General features: G+C 50.7%; 1 protein-coding gene across 2 annotated transcripts; it reads right to left on the reverse strand.

Moving 5' to 3' along the window:
- Positions 1-1,681: 1,681 nt before the first annotated feature.
- LOC144696028 (SH3 domain-binding glutamic acid-rich-like protein 3) lies at positions 1,682-16,133 on the reverse strand. 2 transcript variants are annotated; one of them, XM_078567208.1, is made up of 3 exons: positions 16,025-16,133; positions 5,100-5,267; positions 1,682-3,406 (listed from the first exon to the last, which is right to left on the reverse strand). In XM_078567208.1, the coding sequence occupies exons 1-3, from the start codon at positions 16,067-16,069 to the stop codon at positions 3,341-3,343; spliced, it is 279 nt and encodes a 92-aa protein (XP_078423334.1). In that variant the 5' UTR covers positions 16,070-16,133; the 3' UTR covers positions 1,682-3,340. The 2 variants fall into 2 exon arrangements, with proteins under 2 accessions (XP_078423334.1, XP_078423335.1); XM_078567209.1 differs by lacking the exon at positions 16,025-16,133 and adding an exon at positions 5,860-5,982.
- Between the last annotated feature and the right edge of the window lie 785 nt (positions 16,134-16,918).

Genomic DNA, 16,918 nt, shown 5'->3' on the forward strand with positions numbered 1-16,918 from the left:
CTTCATCTAGCCACAACCACACTGATTTCCGCTCTTCTGGTTTCCATTCCTGAGAGACCAAGGTTGTGGAGAGGTAGCAAAACTGCTCTTAATTGCAGTCCCCAGCAAAGAGAAGTAGTTAAGGCTGCTGTCAGGTAGAACCAATACGCAGATCCAAATGTTGATGCTCCACAACGTGTAGGCAGAGACTCTGACATGGTTTGGCACAGAAAGGGATATAACTGAGCAGGACTAAGGAGGAAACAAGGTGTATATATTGTCCATCCAATGTCAGCTGTGGCTCAGTGGGTAACACACTTTTTCTGGCTCAGATGTTAATCCCACTCCAGAAAGTTGACCATGTAACCCAGGCTGACACTCCGCTACAGTACCGAGGGAGTGCTGCACTGTTGGAAGTGCCATCTTTGGGATGAGAGATTAAACTGAGGGCCCACCTGGCCTCTCAGCTTAGTGTAAAAGATCCCATTTCGAAGGGATTTCTTGCCGGTATATTTGCTGATTTTGCAAAATAATGTAAATACAGATTCTTTGTCTTTAGCCCATGAACTGTGGTCTTTCTGTTACTCAACATTTCAACAGCTTTCAAGAATACAGTCACTCTGGTATAAAATATATTTCTGTTTGTTTATGTTGAAGTGCTGAGGTAATGACTCAATTCAAAGAGAGCAGAAGAACTGCCAACTGTCTGCTTTTAATTTGCATCTCAGAGGAGACAGAGGAAGAGGTGGATTGTTTACAAGGAACTGAGATCATCCTGCACAGAGCAACAGAAGCATAAAATCTGAGCAATCGATATACTATTCACAGTGCCCCAAAAATGCTCTGCCCACCCAAGAGACCCTTACCCTGACCTTGACTGTAAAGCCCCTGGAGGTTTTTTTTTGGGTGGGCGAGTTGGTCCTGAGCCCTGTAATCAAAAGCTCCAGTTTCAAACCACAATCTATGCAGAGTTCGCTGACCCGGAACAGGGTGTTTGCAAAATTACCAACACCACCACCCCCAACACACACCCCTTGATTACAAGAGCATCAGCCAGACGCCTGCTGTCTATACAGGGTCCCCTGAAGACAGCAGGTGAGTTGGGTTCTGCTACATTAAGCCTCGTTTCCCATTTCACCACCAGCCTGGATCCTTCCCTGATGACCCTCTGTTAAAATTTACATTTGATGATGTCCACATGCAATGGTTTACCACACTCACAGAATCACAGCCTGGGGGACGGTGGGGGAGGACTGAAACAGCTGCTGACAATCCTACAGCTGTTTTCAGTCTCTCTTCCCTCTCCTTCCCCCATAGTAAACATATTTTCCATTTCCTTCCCAGGTTTGTCATCACAGACTCTGCCCCAGTGATCTCACACACATGCCCAGACTCTGAACTCACGCCCTATCTAACTTTCACCGATACAATTGCAGCTCCCCCCCAGCCGACTCTCTGCCCTAGACACACCTCCCCTGTTAACACATTGTTAAACACACCAATATAAACTCAGCAGCTTCACCCCAGCTCCTCACCACAGGCACTGGACCCAGAGACACAGCCATTGCCCACGAGTGGTTACTCCCTCCTTGTCAATCCCAATCCACTCCACTTGCTGCACATTTTTGTAAACCAGCGTGGATTAAACTGTTGTAATTAATAAATAAATATGAGACACACATGAAAGCAGACACACTGGTCATAGGTTCAAAACATTTCATATCTTCCTGGAAGACATTATTTAATATTTTGGCAGAAATTCTTATTGGTCCAGAACGGGGATGAGTGAGACAGAAAGAAAGAGAGGAGAGTGAAAAAAGATATGTGAATAAACCAGAAAGAAAAAAAATAATATAGGAGTAAAGGAGAGTTAAGAGCATTGCATGCACAAGCAAAGAATAGTGTGCATGAGGGCAAAGCATTTCCTGAATGGTAGCTGGGTAACCTTGGAGAGACAGACACCACAATGACAATCAGCCAGAACAATAGCTCACCAATTTTGTTTAAACAAAGCTGATTAAAGCATTGCGCACTGGAGAAAGGCAGTATCAGGTGTGTGAGCAGATAGAGGGAGTTTGCATTTTCAATCTCAGAATGTTGCCAGGTTTGTGGACAGCCCAGTGAGAGGACACAATGAAAACACAAATTCAAAATCTTTGCCCATTGTAGTCATTTTTACAACCAATGGCACTCGGTGTCGATCCTGAAAAAAGATGGGCACTTACATAAACTCAGGGCTGTAATAAGGACACCAGATCCCTGAAGTGGCTGAAATCTACAACCTGTGTATTTGGAGTTTGAAACATGCTCACAACAGAGATATTAACAAGGGGTCAATGAATGTGGCCACCCATGTCCTAGAGGCAATGGTTACTTGTGTCACACCCGTGTCACTAGGAGCAATGCACCTGTGTCACATCCATGTCACACCAGGGGCAATTCCAACCTCCCAATGTATGGAGAAGATCAGCCAACACACCAACTCCCCTCTGCCCCTTTAAGCTGGATATCACAGGGAGGTGGTAACTTTTGGCCTGGGTTCCACTGTTGGGTTCCATCCTCCCAAACAGCTAGATTGTTGGCACTAATCAGTGACGTTTAAAATTGTAACAAGACAGCGCCAACTTGATCATTTCTTGAGGGCAGCTATCGAACATGCCACCCCCTCCCACTGGGTGCTTTTGGTCCTAATATCATCACATTATCGATTCACTCCAACAATTGTTCTCACCCTAAAGATGAGTAAATGAGAACACCACAATCTTTCCATCAGCCTGGAATTCCTCCCCTCCCTTAGCCCAGGAGCCCCTCACCTCCCCCAGACTCACTGGGCCCAATTACCTTTTCTGTATTACGAGGGCAATTCCCAGGAATCACAACCCACCCCGAACAGCAAAGTCCAACTGAAAACAAGGCAGAGCTTTTGCCATCCAGAAGCTGGACAAGTATCTGGGAAAGGACAGGAAATAGAATCTGTGGATTGGTCCTATTCAGTGATTTTCCAAAGCCCAACAGTGCCGAGTTTGTCTGAGCTGCGAGTCACTCAAACCTTCTCTTCCCCCTCCTCCATGGCTTTGCATCCTTAATCCAGTGATCTCACCCCAAGGAATGGATTGGTTTTAATTCAGTTGTGGAATGGCTAATCTTAAAATCACTAACAGTTTACATGGAAGAAATACAATAGAATTGGAAAATGGGCAGCAAGCTCCTGATAAAGCAGCGAGGCTGAGCAGGCAGAGAAGCTGTTACTGTTTCTAAAAGACTAACACAGCTGTACAACTGGGTCCACACGCAGGGGAGCAAATTGCTTCAGCGCTGCCTCCGCTCTCTGCCTCTGGCCAAATCGGGGGCAGATGGGATCTCAGTCGAGTTTCAGGAACTTCCGCACGTCACTGGTTTCCACTGCCTCCACAAAATCCTCATAACCCTGTGGGAAACAAGAGTAACATCCATCACTTCCGCTTTCAACCACGGCTTCCATCTCACCTAAGGACTGGTCCATAAACATCGCTCATCTCTGCTCCTGTCTCAGGCTCCTGAGTCGACTATTCCAATTCTCGGCTGTCAGCCTCCCACCTTCTGTAAACTTCAGCTCATCCGAAACACTGCTGCCCATATCCCAACGTGGACCAAGTCCTGTTCTCCCATCGCCCCAGTGCTCACTGACCTACACTGGTTCCCAGTCTGACAACATCGGCATTTTAAAATTCTCAATCTTGTTTTCAAAACCCTCCATGGTCTTGCCTATCTCTGTGCCTTCCTCCAGTCCCTCAAGCCTCTGAAATCTCTGTGCTCCTCCAATTCTGGCCCCTTTGCTCAGCCCGATTTTAATCTCTCCGCCACTGCTGGCTGTGGCCTCAGCTGCTTTTGCTCAAAGCTCTGGAATTCCCTCCTTAAACCTCTCCGCCCCTTGAACCTAACTGTTTGACAGAGCTCACTCACCTGTGAAGTCCTTCGGTGAAGGACTTTGGACATTTTACTACGTTACAGGTGCTGTTTAAATACAGGCTGTCCTCGATCACACCAACAGGAGATTAATCTTTTCTCTTGAACAAAGGAAACTTTATTCTTACCACCAGCAGCCCAGAGTCCAGCCATGAGGAACAGGGGGAAAACGGAGACTCTGGCAGAGGTCAGGAGCTGGAGCGGTCATTGTGTGCAGGTCCAATGATGATCCCACCCCGACCCACAACCGTTAGCATCGAGACCTCTCTGCTCACCCCAGACCCCCACCCACCAAATCCCATCCCTCATCTCCCTCAACCCCGATCCCACCCCTTTCCCCTCCACAACCCATGGACTAACGTAGGTGCAGAATCCTCTTGTTCTCTAACTGGGCACTTGGCATCGAGCCACCAGGGCCCAGAACATTCTGTTCACGAGTTCCTGAGTCAACAACTCAATAGCAAGTAAACACACAGTGCTCGGCGCAAACTCACCAAAATCTGACTGGTGCCAGACAGGCCTCAAACTCCCTTAATTATAAAAGGAAAGAGCACACTGCATTTACACACTGCTCCTTGTGTGTGTGCACATCCACACCCTCAATATCCCATCCCCATTGAGCTGTGGAGCCACAGAACAACCCAAAAGTTCCCATACAAGCCACAGACAAATCGGCCCCTATCAGTTAATGAACTTGGGTGAAATTTAAAGGGCTGCTGCACGCTTACGCAGATCACTCGCGCACTCCAAAAATAAGGGAATTTTGACCCCCCACCACGCTTTATCCTTACACATACCCACTCCTCCCTGCTTCTCAATTACATACAGCCCTGCCCCATGTGTGCACACACACACCCCACTCCTCACATACTGTGGGAGAGAAGCCCCTATGGGTCCCTCCGTTAGTCACTGGGCTTCTCAGCAGATACACATTAATATTTGTTTAACATGGAGATTTAGGTGGAGGAAACTATGAGCCTCTCACATGGCTCCAAATGTGAAGAGTAGGGGGTCTCCTGGGAAGCTCATCTCTGCTGACTGATGCTCTTCGGACTGGTGATTATTTGGGTGTAAGGTGCTGGGGGAGTGAATCAAATGCCTGTTCTACTGTGCAGCATCACTGACTGTTGCTGATGTGAAACCACTGAACGCTGTACAGGCCACACCCGTCTTACCCCACAGTGCTGCTCTCCATTGAAGATCTGAGGAGGCAAGGCATTGGGGTTTCCAGACTTGGTCCTCATCTCCTCCTTTAAAGAGTTATTCTGTGCAATGTCGATCATTTCATACTTGATGCCTTTACTGTCCATGACTCGTGTCACCTCCGACTGCTGGGATTTCACCTGAACAGATTGAACAAAACAGGAGCAAAGTATCAGTCTCCCAGCAACTTTCTCCCCTCGACAATTCAGAAACTCTCACTGAGGTGCAGCTCCAAACCGCACTGATGGCGACACACCTACTCTTTCCCTCTCCCCACCGTCTATCTCCACCCCTTCCTCACCCCCTCCCGCTCCCCATCTCTGCAACCTCCTCTAGCCCTCCGAGATTTCTGCATTCCTCCTACGCTGGTCTCTTGTACATCCCCATATTCTTTGCTCCACTATTAGCAGCCATACCTTCAACTGCCTAGGCCCTGAAGCTTTGAAATGACCTCTTTAATCCTCTGCACCGGTCCCTCTCCCTCTATCTCCCTCCTCTGTTGAGAAACTCCTTAAAACCTCTCTCTTTAACCAAGCTTTTGGTCACATCCTAATGGCTCCTCACGTGGCTCGGGGTCAAGCTTTGAAAGCGTTCCTGGGCAGCGCCTTGGGAGATATTTTAATATATCAAAGGTGCAATATAAATCCAAGCTGCGAAGGATGGAAAGGTTTTTGTGCCTGACAAGGGGAGAGCACAAAAGGGCCCCTAACTAGGCAATGTCTTCAACCAAACCACATGCCGACCCACCATCAGTCTCACTGCAGAGCCGCCCGAGCACTGCACTCTCTCACTTTGGCAGACTCAGGACTGTTTTGCTCCTGTCCTCGAGATTATCTGATGTGAAGAATGGAACCTTTAATTACCAGCCAGCTGTGAGGCGAAGGAGGGAGAGAGAGAGAGAGAGAGAGAGAGGGGGCACATCTGGTTTCAGACCTTTTAACAGTCCGTGCGCAGAGTCAGCTTCCTACAATCTGCCGCTCTCAGCCTGAAATCTGCTTTCTCCCCTCAATTGTTTTTGTATTTTTTTTTCTGGCAGGATTTTGTTCCGCTGCAGATGCTTCCGGAACAATTCTCTAACCATCATGAAATAAGACAACACATTCCAGCCTCATGCATGGTCTCCTCCCACAGACTCCAGGCCTGGCCAGGGCCCTGCCTTTCACACAAGGTAAGGGGAAAAAAAAACACGTTAAATCTCATTAGAACTCAGAGAGGCAAAAAAAACTCTCAGCTGAGAGAACGATCAGGGGGTCAAGAAACAGGATGGGCAGAGAGACACAGACCGAGAACTTCAGTCAGGGGTCAGTGTTCCAGGAGCATCTACAGAAAACCTTTAAATATTCACAGGGACTGAGTAACCAGATAGGGAAGAAAAACAAAAGTTCAGAAGCAATGGAAATGCTGAGAAAGCAAAGTCAGGGCAATAAAAATACACAAACTTTCAAAAGATTCATCATGTAAACACTCTTAAGTAACTAAAAGTCCAGGAAAAGGATCTGTAATAATCCGTGATTAAGCCTCATGACCTGCCAACTTGCTGTGGGCAATTTCAAACCGATTGATCGGAGTGAGGATGAATTACCCTGACTTTGTCTTATTACAACAAGAAGAATCCAGAGATGAGGCAGCATCTCATTAGCTCAATGCTGCCCCTTACTGGTCAACTCATGGCTCAGCACCTTTGTGGGTGAATGGGTTCGTTCCGCTCTACCAATTAAACATACCAGGTGGGGTTCAAAACCTTCTAGGAAAGCAAAAAAAGCCATCAAAGTCCCACTCTATATAACCCCAAACCCCATCTCTCCCATTGAAGCCCCTCCCTAAAGTACCCCAATTCTCCCATTTTCACCTTCCATGTCTTATATTACAAATTTTGAAGCCACTTATCAACTTCCTCCTTTATTAACCTTTTATAATTATGATCCAGAAAAAACGATGTGTGGTGTGGCAGAGAATTTTAAACACAATGTTGCTCAGAATTGCCTGAGGTTTTCAGTAGTTTACCTCGGCTCAGACATTGCACGTGCTCAGAGTCCTGTCCTGCCCTGCACAACACGTCACTGTACCTGCACCACTTCCCATTGCAGCCACTGCCTGAGCTGACAGAGAACAGCTGGTCTGGTGCCAGCCTGGATGGGCTCGAGTTGCTCCCAGTTTCAGGCACCAATGCCAAGTCCTAAGTGTAAACGGGTGGAGACAATAATAGTCTGAGTTCCCAGGTTTGCCCGGTTGGTGGTAGGAGCAGGAAGAGGACATATAGCCTCTTGAATCTCTTCCAACATTCAATCATTCATGGCTGATCTGCGTCTTAACTCCATTTATCTGTTTGGGTCCATAATGCTAAAATATCTTTAGCAAAAATCTATTGATTCCCAGTTTTGAAATTAGCTCTTTGGGAAGAGAGTTCCATATTTTCACTATCCTGTGTGTGAATGTGTGCTTCTTGGCATCACCACTGAATGGCCCAGCTCTCATTTTTGAAGTCTTTGAATATTTTTAAGGCAGGGTAGATAGATTCTTGATAAGCAAGGGGATGAAAGGTTGCCCCGGGTAGGCGGAGTTGAGGTTAAAATCAGATCAGCCATGATCTTATTGAATGGCGCAGCAGGCTCGAGGAATAGGACAAGTTGCCTATTCCTTCTCCTAATTCGTATGTTCGACCCCCCTATTCAGGGCTTCCCACATGAGGAAATAGTTTCTCTCTTATCAGCCCCTTTAATCATCTTCAATCAACTTGAAGAACAGTTTCACTGAAAGCAGTAAAATAACCAGCATTCCACATCACCAAACACAAGAGGCAGAGAGAGAGAGCGAGAGGGAGCAAGCGAGCGAGAGGGAGCGAGAGCGAGTGAGCGAGAGGGAGGGAGGGAGGGAGGGAGGGAGGGAGGGAGGGAGGGAGGGAGCGAGCGGGAGGGAGCGAGCGAGGGAGGGAGCGAGCGGGAGGGAGGGAGGGAGGGAGGGAGGGAGGGAGGGAGGGAGGGAGGGAGGGAGGGAGGGAGCGAGAGGGAGGGATGGAGGGAGGGAGGGAGCGAGCGAGAGGGAGGGAGCGAGCGAGAGGGAGGGAGCGAGCGAGAGGGAGGGAGCGAGCGAGAGGGAGGGAGCGAGCGAGAGGGAGGGAGGGAGCGAGCGAGAGGGAGGGAGCGAGCGAGCGAGCGAGAGGGAGGGAGCGAGCGAGCGAGCGGGAGGGAGGGAGGGAGCGAGCGAGAGGGAGCGAGCGAGCGAGAGGGAGGGAGCGAGCGAGCGAGCGAGGGAGGGAGCGAGCGAGCGAGGGAGGGAGCGAGCGAGAGGGAGGGAGGGAGCGAGCGAGAGGGAGGGAGGGAGGGAGCGAGCGAGAGGGAGGGAGGGAGGGAGGGAGCGAGCGAGGGGAGGGAGGGAGCGAGAGGGAGGGAGGGAGCGAGAGAGAGGGAGGGAGGGAGGGAGGGAGCGAGAGGGAGGGAGGGAGCGAGAGGGAGGGAGGGAGCGAGAGGGAGGGAGGGAGCGAGAGGGAGGGAGGGAGCGAGAGGGAGGGAGGGAGCGAGAGGGAGGGAGGGAGCGAGAGGGAGGGAGGGAGCGAGAGGGAGGGAGGGAGCGAGAGGGAGGGAGGGAGCGAGAGAGAGGGAGGGAGGGAGAGGGAGGGAGCGAGAGGGAGGGAGGGAGCGAGAGGGAGGGAGGGAGCGAGAGGGAGGGAGGGAGCGAGAGGGAGGGAGGGAGCGAGAGGGAGGGAGGGAGCGAGAGGGAGGGAGGGAGCGAGAGGGAGGGAGGGAGCGAGAGGGAGGGAGGGAGCGAGAGGGAGGGAGGGAGCGAGAGGGAGGGAGGGAGCGAGAGGGAGGGAGGGAGCGAGAGGGAGGGAGGGAGCGAGAGGGAGGGAGGGAGCGAGAGGGAGGGAGGGAGCGAGAGGGAGGGAGGGAGCGAGAGGGAGGGAGGGAGCGAGAGGGAGGGAGGGAGCGAGAGGGAGGGAGGGAGCGAGAGGGAGGGAGGGAGCGAGAGGGAGGGAGGGAGCGAGAGGGAGGGAGGGAGCGAGAGGGAGGGAGGGAGCGAGAGGGAGGGAGGGAGCGAGAGGGAGGGAGGGAGCGAGAGGGAGGGAGGGAGCGAGAGGGAGGGAGGGAGCGAGAGGGAGGGAGGGAGCGAGAGGGAGGGAGGGAGCGAGAGGGAGGGAGGGAGCGAGAGGGAGGGAGGGAGCGAGAGGGAGGGAGGGAGCGAGAGGGAGGGAGGGAGCGAGAGGGAGGGAGGGAGCGGGAGGGAGGGAGGGAGCGGGAGGGAGGGAGGGAGCGGGAGGGAGGGAGGGAGCGGGAGGGAGGGAGGGAGCGGGAGGGAGGGAGGGAGCGGGAGGGAGGGAGGGAGGGAGCGGGAGGGAGGGAGCGAGAGGGAGGGAGCGAGAGGGAGGGAGCGAGAGGGAGGGAGCGAGAGGGAGGGAGCGAGAGGGAGGGAGCGAGAGGGAGGGAGCGAGAGGGAGGGAGCGAGAGGGAGGGAGCGAGAGGGAGGGAGCGAGAGGGAGGGAGCGAGAGGGAGGGAGCGAGAGGGAGGGAGCGAGAGGGAGGGAGCGAGAGGGAGGGAGCGAGAGGGAGGGAGCGAGAGGGAGGGAGCGAGAGGGAGGGAGCGAGAGGGAGGGAGCGAGAGGGAGGGAGCGAGAGGGAGGGAGCGAGCGAGAGGGAGGGAGGGAGCGAGAGGGAGGGAGGGAGCGAGAGGGAGGGAGGGAGCGAGAGGGAGGGAGGGAGCGAGAGGGAGGGAGGGAGCGAGAGGGAGGGAGGGAGCGAGAGGGAGGGAGGGAGCGAGAGGGAGGGAGGGAGCGAGAGGGAGGGAGGGAGCGAGAGAGAGGGAGGGAGGGAGCGAGAGGGAGGGAGGGAGCGAGAGGGAGGGAGGGAGCGAGAGGGAGGGAGGGAGGGAGAGGGAGGGAGGGAGCGAGAGGGAGGGAGGGAGCGAGAGGGAGGGAGGGAGCGAGAGGGAGGGAGGGAGCGAGAGGGAGGGAGGGAGCGAGAGGGAGGGAGGGAGCGAGAGGGAGGGAGGGAGCGAGAGGGAGGGAGGGAGGGAGAGAGAGGGAGGGAGGGAGCGAGAGGGAGGGAGGGAGCGAGAGGGAGGGAGGGAGCGAGAGGGAGGGAGGGAGCGAGAGGGAGGGAGGGAGCGAGAGGGAGGGAGGGAGCGAGAGGGAGGGAGGGAGCGAGAGGGAGGGAGGGAGCGAGAGGGAGGGAGGGAGCGAGAGGGAGGGAGGGAGCGAGAGGGAGGGAGGGAGCGAGAGGGAGGGAGGGAGCGAGAGGGAGGGAGGGAGCGAGAGGGAGGGAGGGAGCGAGAGGGAGGGAGGGAGCGAGAGGGAGGGAGGGAGCGAGAGGGAGGGAGGGAGCGAGAGGGAGGGAGGGAGCGAGAGGGAGGGAGGGAGCGAGAGGGAGGGAGGGAGCGAGAGGGAGGGAGGGAGCGAGAGGGAGGGAGGGAGCGAGAGGGAGGGAGGGAGCGAGAGGGAGGGAGGGAGCGAGAGGGAGGGAGGGAGCGAGAGGGAGGGAGGGAGCGAGAGGGAGGGAGGGAGCGAGAGGGAGGGAGGGAGCGAGAGGGAGGGAGGGAGCGAGAGGGAGGGAGGGAGCGAGAGGGAGGGAGGGAGCGAGAGGGAGGGAGGGAGCGAGAGGGAGGGAGGGAGCGAGAGGGAGGGAGGGAGCGGGAGGGAGGGAGGGAGCGAGAGGGAGGGAGGGAGCGGGAGGGAGGGAGGGAGCGGGAGGGAGGGAGGGAGCGGGAGGGAGGGAGGGAGCGGGAGGGAGGGAGGGAGCGAGAGGGAGGGAGCGAGAGGGAGGGAGCGAGAGGGAGGGAGCGAGAGGGAGGGAGCGAGAGGGAGGGAGCGAGAGGGAGGGAGCGAGAGGGAGGGAGCGAGAGGGAGGGAGCGAGAGGGAGGGAGCGAGAGGGAGGGAGCGAGAGGGAGGGAGCGAGAGGGAGGGAGCGAGAGGGAGGGAGCGAGAGGGAGGGAGCGAGAGGGAGGGAGCGAGAGGGAGGGAGCGAGAGGGAGGGAGCGAGAGGGAGGGAGCGAGAGGGAGGGAGCGAGAGGGAGGGAGCGAGAGGGAGGGAGCGAGAGGGAGGGAGCGAGAGGGAGGGAGCGAGAGGGAGGGAGCGAGAGGGAGGGAGCGAGAGGGAGGGAGCGAGAGGGAGGGAGCGAGAGGGAGGGAGCGAGAGGGAGGGAGCGAGAGGGAGGGAGCGAGAGGGAGGGAGCGAGAGGGAGGGAGCGAGAGGGAGGGAGCGAGAGGGAGGGAGCGAGAGGGAGGGAGCGAGAGGGAGGGAGCGAGAGGGAGGGAGCGAGAGGGAGGGAGCGAGAGGGAGGGAGCGAGAGGGAGGGAGCGAGAGGGAGGGAGCGAGAGGGAGGGAGCGAGCGAGCGAGTGGGAGTGAGCAAGCGATCGCTTCCTGCTGCCAGGTTAGATTGTAGAAATTTTCAGACAGCCCACTCAAAACGCTGGCTCCCCGTCCTCAAAGGTGACACATTCCTTGGATCCTGTGATCAAACACTGAGAAGATAAGACAGAATCTCTCTAGATCTAGCATTAAGTCTTCAATTCTGTGATTAATTTCTGTAGTTTTAATCAAAATATTAATTCATAGAAATTGTAAAGACGAGAATTTTTTTTCATTTTACGCAGTGAATTGTGATCTGGAATGCTCTGGCTGCAAGGATGGTGGAAGCAAATTCAATAATAACTTTCAAAAGGGAATTGAATAAATACTTGAAGGGGGAATGTTTGAAGGGCAATGAGAAAGAGCAAGCAGAGTGGAACTAATTGGTTTGCTCTACCAAAGGGCCATCATAGGTACAATGGGCCGAAAAGCCTCCTTCTGTGCTGACTTAATGATTCTAGACTGGAAACTGAAAACAGAGCAGCAGCTCAGCAAAGGGAGGTACAGGGCAGCACCCCCTCAGCAGGGCGCCAACCAACCTTCAGACACCAAAAACCCGCAGGTTATTTCAAACATTTTCTGTTTTAACTTCACCAAACATCCTGGATAAGTGGAAAGTGAGAAGGAAGCAGCTGAGTTTGATAGATCCCATCCATTTCACACTGAAGGGATTATCCAGGAGGAAGAATCGCAGTGAAGTAATTTGTACAAATATCAACAAAATGCTTTTAAAAGGGGCAAGAATTATTTGGTTCTAATAAAGAACCGGAGGTTATGAGGCCAATAAGTGCAAATGATTAAATACTCAATGAGGCATGGCAGTGAGTAGACCTTCAAAATGTCAAAGTATACCACTCAGCTCACATAAGATTACATTAGATTCCTGTAGACTGTTTCTTGTGTGAGAGATATGTTTTTCTCGTGATTCTCCAGCTGCAGAGCAGATTTTCTTTTTAAATTGAAGATGGGGATGTTGAGAATGAGTCGCATTGGGATGGGACTGGAGTCGCTTAAAAGCCAGACCAGGTGAGGATGTCCGGGTTTCTTCCCTATAACAACATTAGCGAACCCGTTGGGTTTTTACAGCAGTCGGACAGGTTTGTGGTCACTTTTACTGAAACCAGATTTTTTATTTCAAGATTAGTTGAAAAACCAAGTCGAGGAACTGCCATAGAGGGGTTTGAATTCCCATTCTCTGGATTAATTTCAGCATCAAGCGCACGCTGCCCAGAAAACAGTCTTTCAGCCAGAAGGAATCTCTGGGGGGGTGGGGGCCAAACAAGTTGGCAACAAGTTGTGATTGAGCCTGGGTCTTGGAGTGTCACAAACAGTGTGTAGGAGGCTTACAACAGATTGGGACAAAACTGACCTTTTTGTTTAAGAAAAAAAGCAGCCCTGCCCATCCCTCAGGACTGCACCAAGAGGCCAGAAAACAGACACATGCTGAATGCTCTCAAAGTCAAACCTAAACTCCAGGCCTCCAATGGAGGATAAACCAAGTTCAGCCAACTGGCTAAATACATTTCAAAAAAAGCTAAAAGAAAACTGATAGAATATAACACTGAGTAGCTTGATTGGCTGAGTTATCTTTCTTGGATTGATAGCTGGTGCTGACTGCACAAATCTTTGACTGCGGCAGGACAAGTTGATAAGGTTATTAAATCCTAGACTTTATAAATAAAAGCAGATAGAATAAAAGCAAGGAAGTTATGATTAACCTGTATAAAACACTGGTTCAGCTTCAACTGGAGTATTGCACCCAATTCTGGGCGCCGCACTTTCAGAAGGATGTTAAGGGCTCAGAGAGGGTAAAGAGGAGATTCACTAGAATGACACCAAGCTTGAGGGGACTGAGTTATATGGAGACTAGAGATGCTGCGATCGTTCTCCATATGCAGGGAAGGTTAATAAGGAGAATAAATAGAGGTCATTAAATTGAGACATTTTGATAGAGGAAATTAATGAGAGACAGTTTCCAGTGGCAGAAGGTTCAAGAAGCGGACTGCAGCAGTTCAAGACAACAGCTCACCACCACCTTCTCAAAGGCAACTATGGATGGGCAATAAATGCTGGTCCAGCCAGCGAAGCCCACATCCCGTGAATGAATTTTAAAAAAGGGTCAATAACCAGAGGGCACTAAGACAATTGGCAAAAGAACAAGAAGATGAGAATTGTTTTATACAGTGAATTGTTTCGATCTGGAATGCACCCCTAAAAGGTGTTGGAAGTAGATTCAATAGTGATTTCCAAAGGAATGGGATAAATACTTGAAAAAGGAAGGGAAAAAACTGCAGGGATCTGGGGAAAGAGCAAGGGGATGGGATTAATTTTTCAAAGAGTATGATATGTTAAATGGCCTCCTTTCTGCACTGTAAATGTTATTATCCTTTCATTTTGGACCTTAGTTTTCTGAACTTCACAATTGGTGGCCTCCATTCCTGCCCCTTGCTCACTGAGTTACAGTTGGACAGGGTGGCACTAAACCACTGATAATTTAGGGATTTGAAATTTGAACCAATCAGGTACAACCGTGACAAATTTGTTTCTAGACGATGTGACTCAAGCACGACAGAACAATGCAACGAACAAGAAATGTATGCAGAGATACCATTTTCCTATTCTAAACATGTATAACTAAATGATGTAGATTAATTAACATCTGCCACTGACCCACCCAATTATATACCTAATAGGATGTTCAAATCCACCCCATTCTTCCCCCCACCCCCTATTCATTTGGAATCATCTCTGAACTTGACCAATTTGCAGCAAATTTCTGAATTTATACCACACTTGGACTGAAACGACAGACAGCAGATTTGTTTTTCTTTATTCTTTCAAGGGATGTGGGCACTGATGCCAACATTTGTTGCCCATCCCTAATTACCCTTGAACTGAGTGGCTGGCCAAACCATTTCTGAGGGCAGTTAAGAGTCTGTGGGTCTGGAGTAACATGTAGGCTAGATGAGCTAAGGATGGTCGGTTTCCTTCCCTAAAGGACATTACAATAAATCGATGAGACTGGCTTTACATTCCAGATTTGAATTCCGCCAGCTGCCTTAGTGGGATTTGAACCCATGTCCCCAGGGCATTGCTCTGGGACTCTGGATTACTAGTTCAGTAACATTACCACTACGCCACCATCTCCCCATCACCCCCTTACTCACTGCCTTACATTGGCTCCTGACCCAGAAACGGATCGATTTTAAAATTCTCATCCTTGGTTTCAAATCCGTCCCTGGCCTGACACTCCTAGTCTCTCTAACCTCCGCCAGTCTTAAAATCCTCCAAGATGTCTGCATTTCTCTTAACTCTGGTCTCTTACGCATCTCAATTTTAATCACTCCAACATCGGTGGCTGTGCCTTCAGTTGTCTAAACCCAAAGCTCTGGAATTCCTTCCCTTTATCGCTCCTCCTTGAAGAAGCTCTCTGACCAAGCTTTTGGTCACCTATCCAAATATCTCCTCTACGTGGCTCAATGTCAAATTTTGTTTGATAGCACTCCTTTCAAGTGCTTTGCGAAATTTTATACATTAAAAGTGCTTTATAAATACAACTTCTTGTTGTCTGTGCCTGAAACTCTGTTCAGTCAAACGTCACCCATTTGGATTCAAGCAACTTATAAAATAGTTCCCATTTTTAATGGGAGAGTATCTTAAGCACCCACTACCCTGGATGCGGCTCACTGTCCACTTGTAAAGGTATGTAACAGGAATGATCTCTAAAATTCAGTATGAAATGGAATTTTAAAAATGTCAAATCAAATTCACAACCAATGTCAATGCTTCTAAAGATTTCAAGTGGAGAAAGGGCCCCTTTAACTCTACTGTGCTGCTGCTCACAATTCCCAGTTAAAAATCAATCCCTGATAAATGACCTCAATAATAGAGCCAATATTAAATTCCATTAAGGCTCATTAATGAGTCAGCCCAGCTCTGATTTAGTTATGTTCCCAGTGGAACTGGCTGATCTAGTCAAAATTCTACATTAAAAAAAATCCAAACATCCTTGAATGATCCGCACATCCATTGTGTGGCTCTTGCTGGGTTATTGGGGTTAAAAGGATAATCAGGAGAAATTTCAAAGCAAAGGCTTTTTGGAAGCTTTTAAGAGCAAGGGAGGGACAAGGCAAGGCTGGGGCTGGCACGGTCTGAGACACTAATGGAGCCGAGGTGGTGTCAGGAGTAGGTGGTATGGTATGGAAGAGAATGGTGGAGTGGGGTGGGGCAAAACTAGCAGCCGAATTACAATACTGATTCCAAAGCGGAGGTCGCTTCAACTTCGCTCGCCGATTCAATGGCATAAATACATCTTGCCTTTAAGGCCGGGTCTTGCTCGGTTACTCTGTATCCCTCAGCTGCAACCTAACAGTTTACAATGTTGCATCGCCGCTTAACGGTTTCCCCTCATTTTCTGCAGCTCCGATACTGGGTGTGTCACATTCTCACTCCCTCACTGGCCAAACAATGCTTAGTTTCAGGGTTTCTGCATCTCCCCCCCTCCACCCACCACCTTACCGCAACCCCTTTCCTTCCGTCTCAATGATACACACTCACCTCCCTGGAGCCGGCCACAGTGGTGTAATAGACTCTCACACTCATCTTGCTCTTGGTCTCTGCTGCTCTCGCCCTCTCAACACTGAGACTAACATCAGAGGAACACTGCGCCATGTGATTGAAGCGGGCCAATTAGAACAATTGCCCCTCCTCGCGTCTGGATAAACTTAGGGACCGTCCCTAAATAAAAAGCATCAACTCCAGTTCCAGTGTCTTGTCTATACATGATTTATGATCCCCCAATTCATCTAGTTATTCAAAAATAAAAATGGCATTAAGCGGCATAAAGCAAAGAAAAAGTGAGATATACATTAAAAAAATCTGACTATCCCCCCATTAATTTGTCAATTTTGTGCTCTGCGAACTTTTAAAAAAAGTTAGTTCTACTTTGGGCACCTCTTATCACATCAAACATTCCTGCACAGGAAAGATAAAAGTAAAGCTCCATCAACACTATCTCAGACAGGGCAGGTTAGGAACAGAATAAAGCTTCTTCACCCAGCGCAGTTGGTTAGTTCTACTGATCTACTATGAATGGCTTAACAATGGTTTTGATAGTTCAGTGAATCATGTTTGTTTCCAATCAGTGTTCCCCCCTGAAAACATGATCAACAAGATATTAAATAAATTAACAAATAAATACCAATGTCCATGACACCTTTCACAACTTCAAGACACCCCCGAGCACTTTAGTCAATTAAGTTAATCTTGAAATGTAGGAAAAGCAGCAGCCAATTTGCACACAGCAAGATCTCATGAACAGCAAAGTGATAGGGATACTGACTGAAGAATGAATATTGACAGGCAACGCACCGTTTAACCATCTAAGCAATTAGATAAAAGGAATTGGTGAACAAATGATCCATTTAATTCTCCTCATTAATGTGGAGGGGG

This window comes from Cetorhinus maximus, chromosome 21, assembly GCF_964194155.1.
Source record: "Cetorhinus maximus chromosome 21, sCetMax3.hap1.1, whole genome shotgun sequence".
Lineage (NCBI taxonomy): Eukaryota > Metazoa > Chordata > Chondrichthyes > Lamniformes > Cetorhinidae > Cetorhinus > Cetorhinus maximus.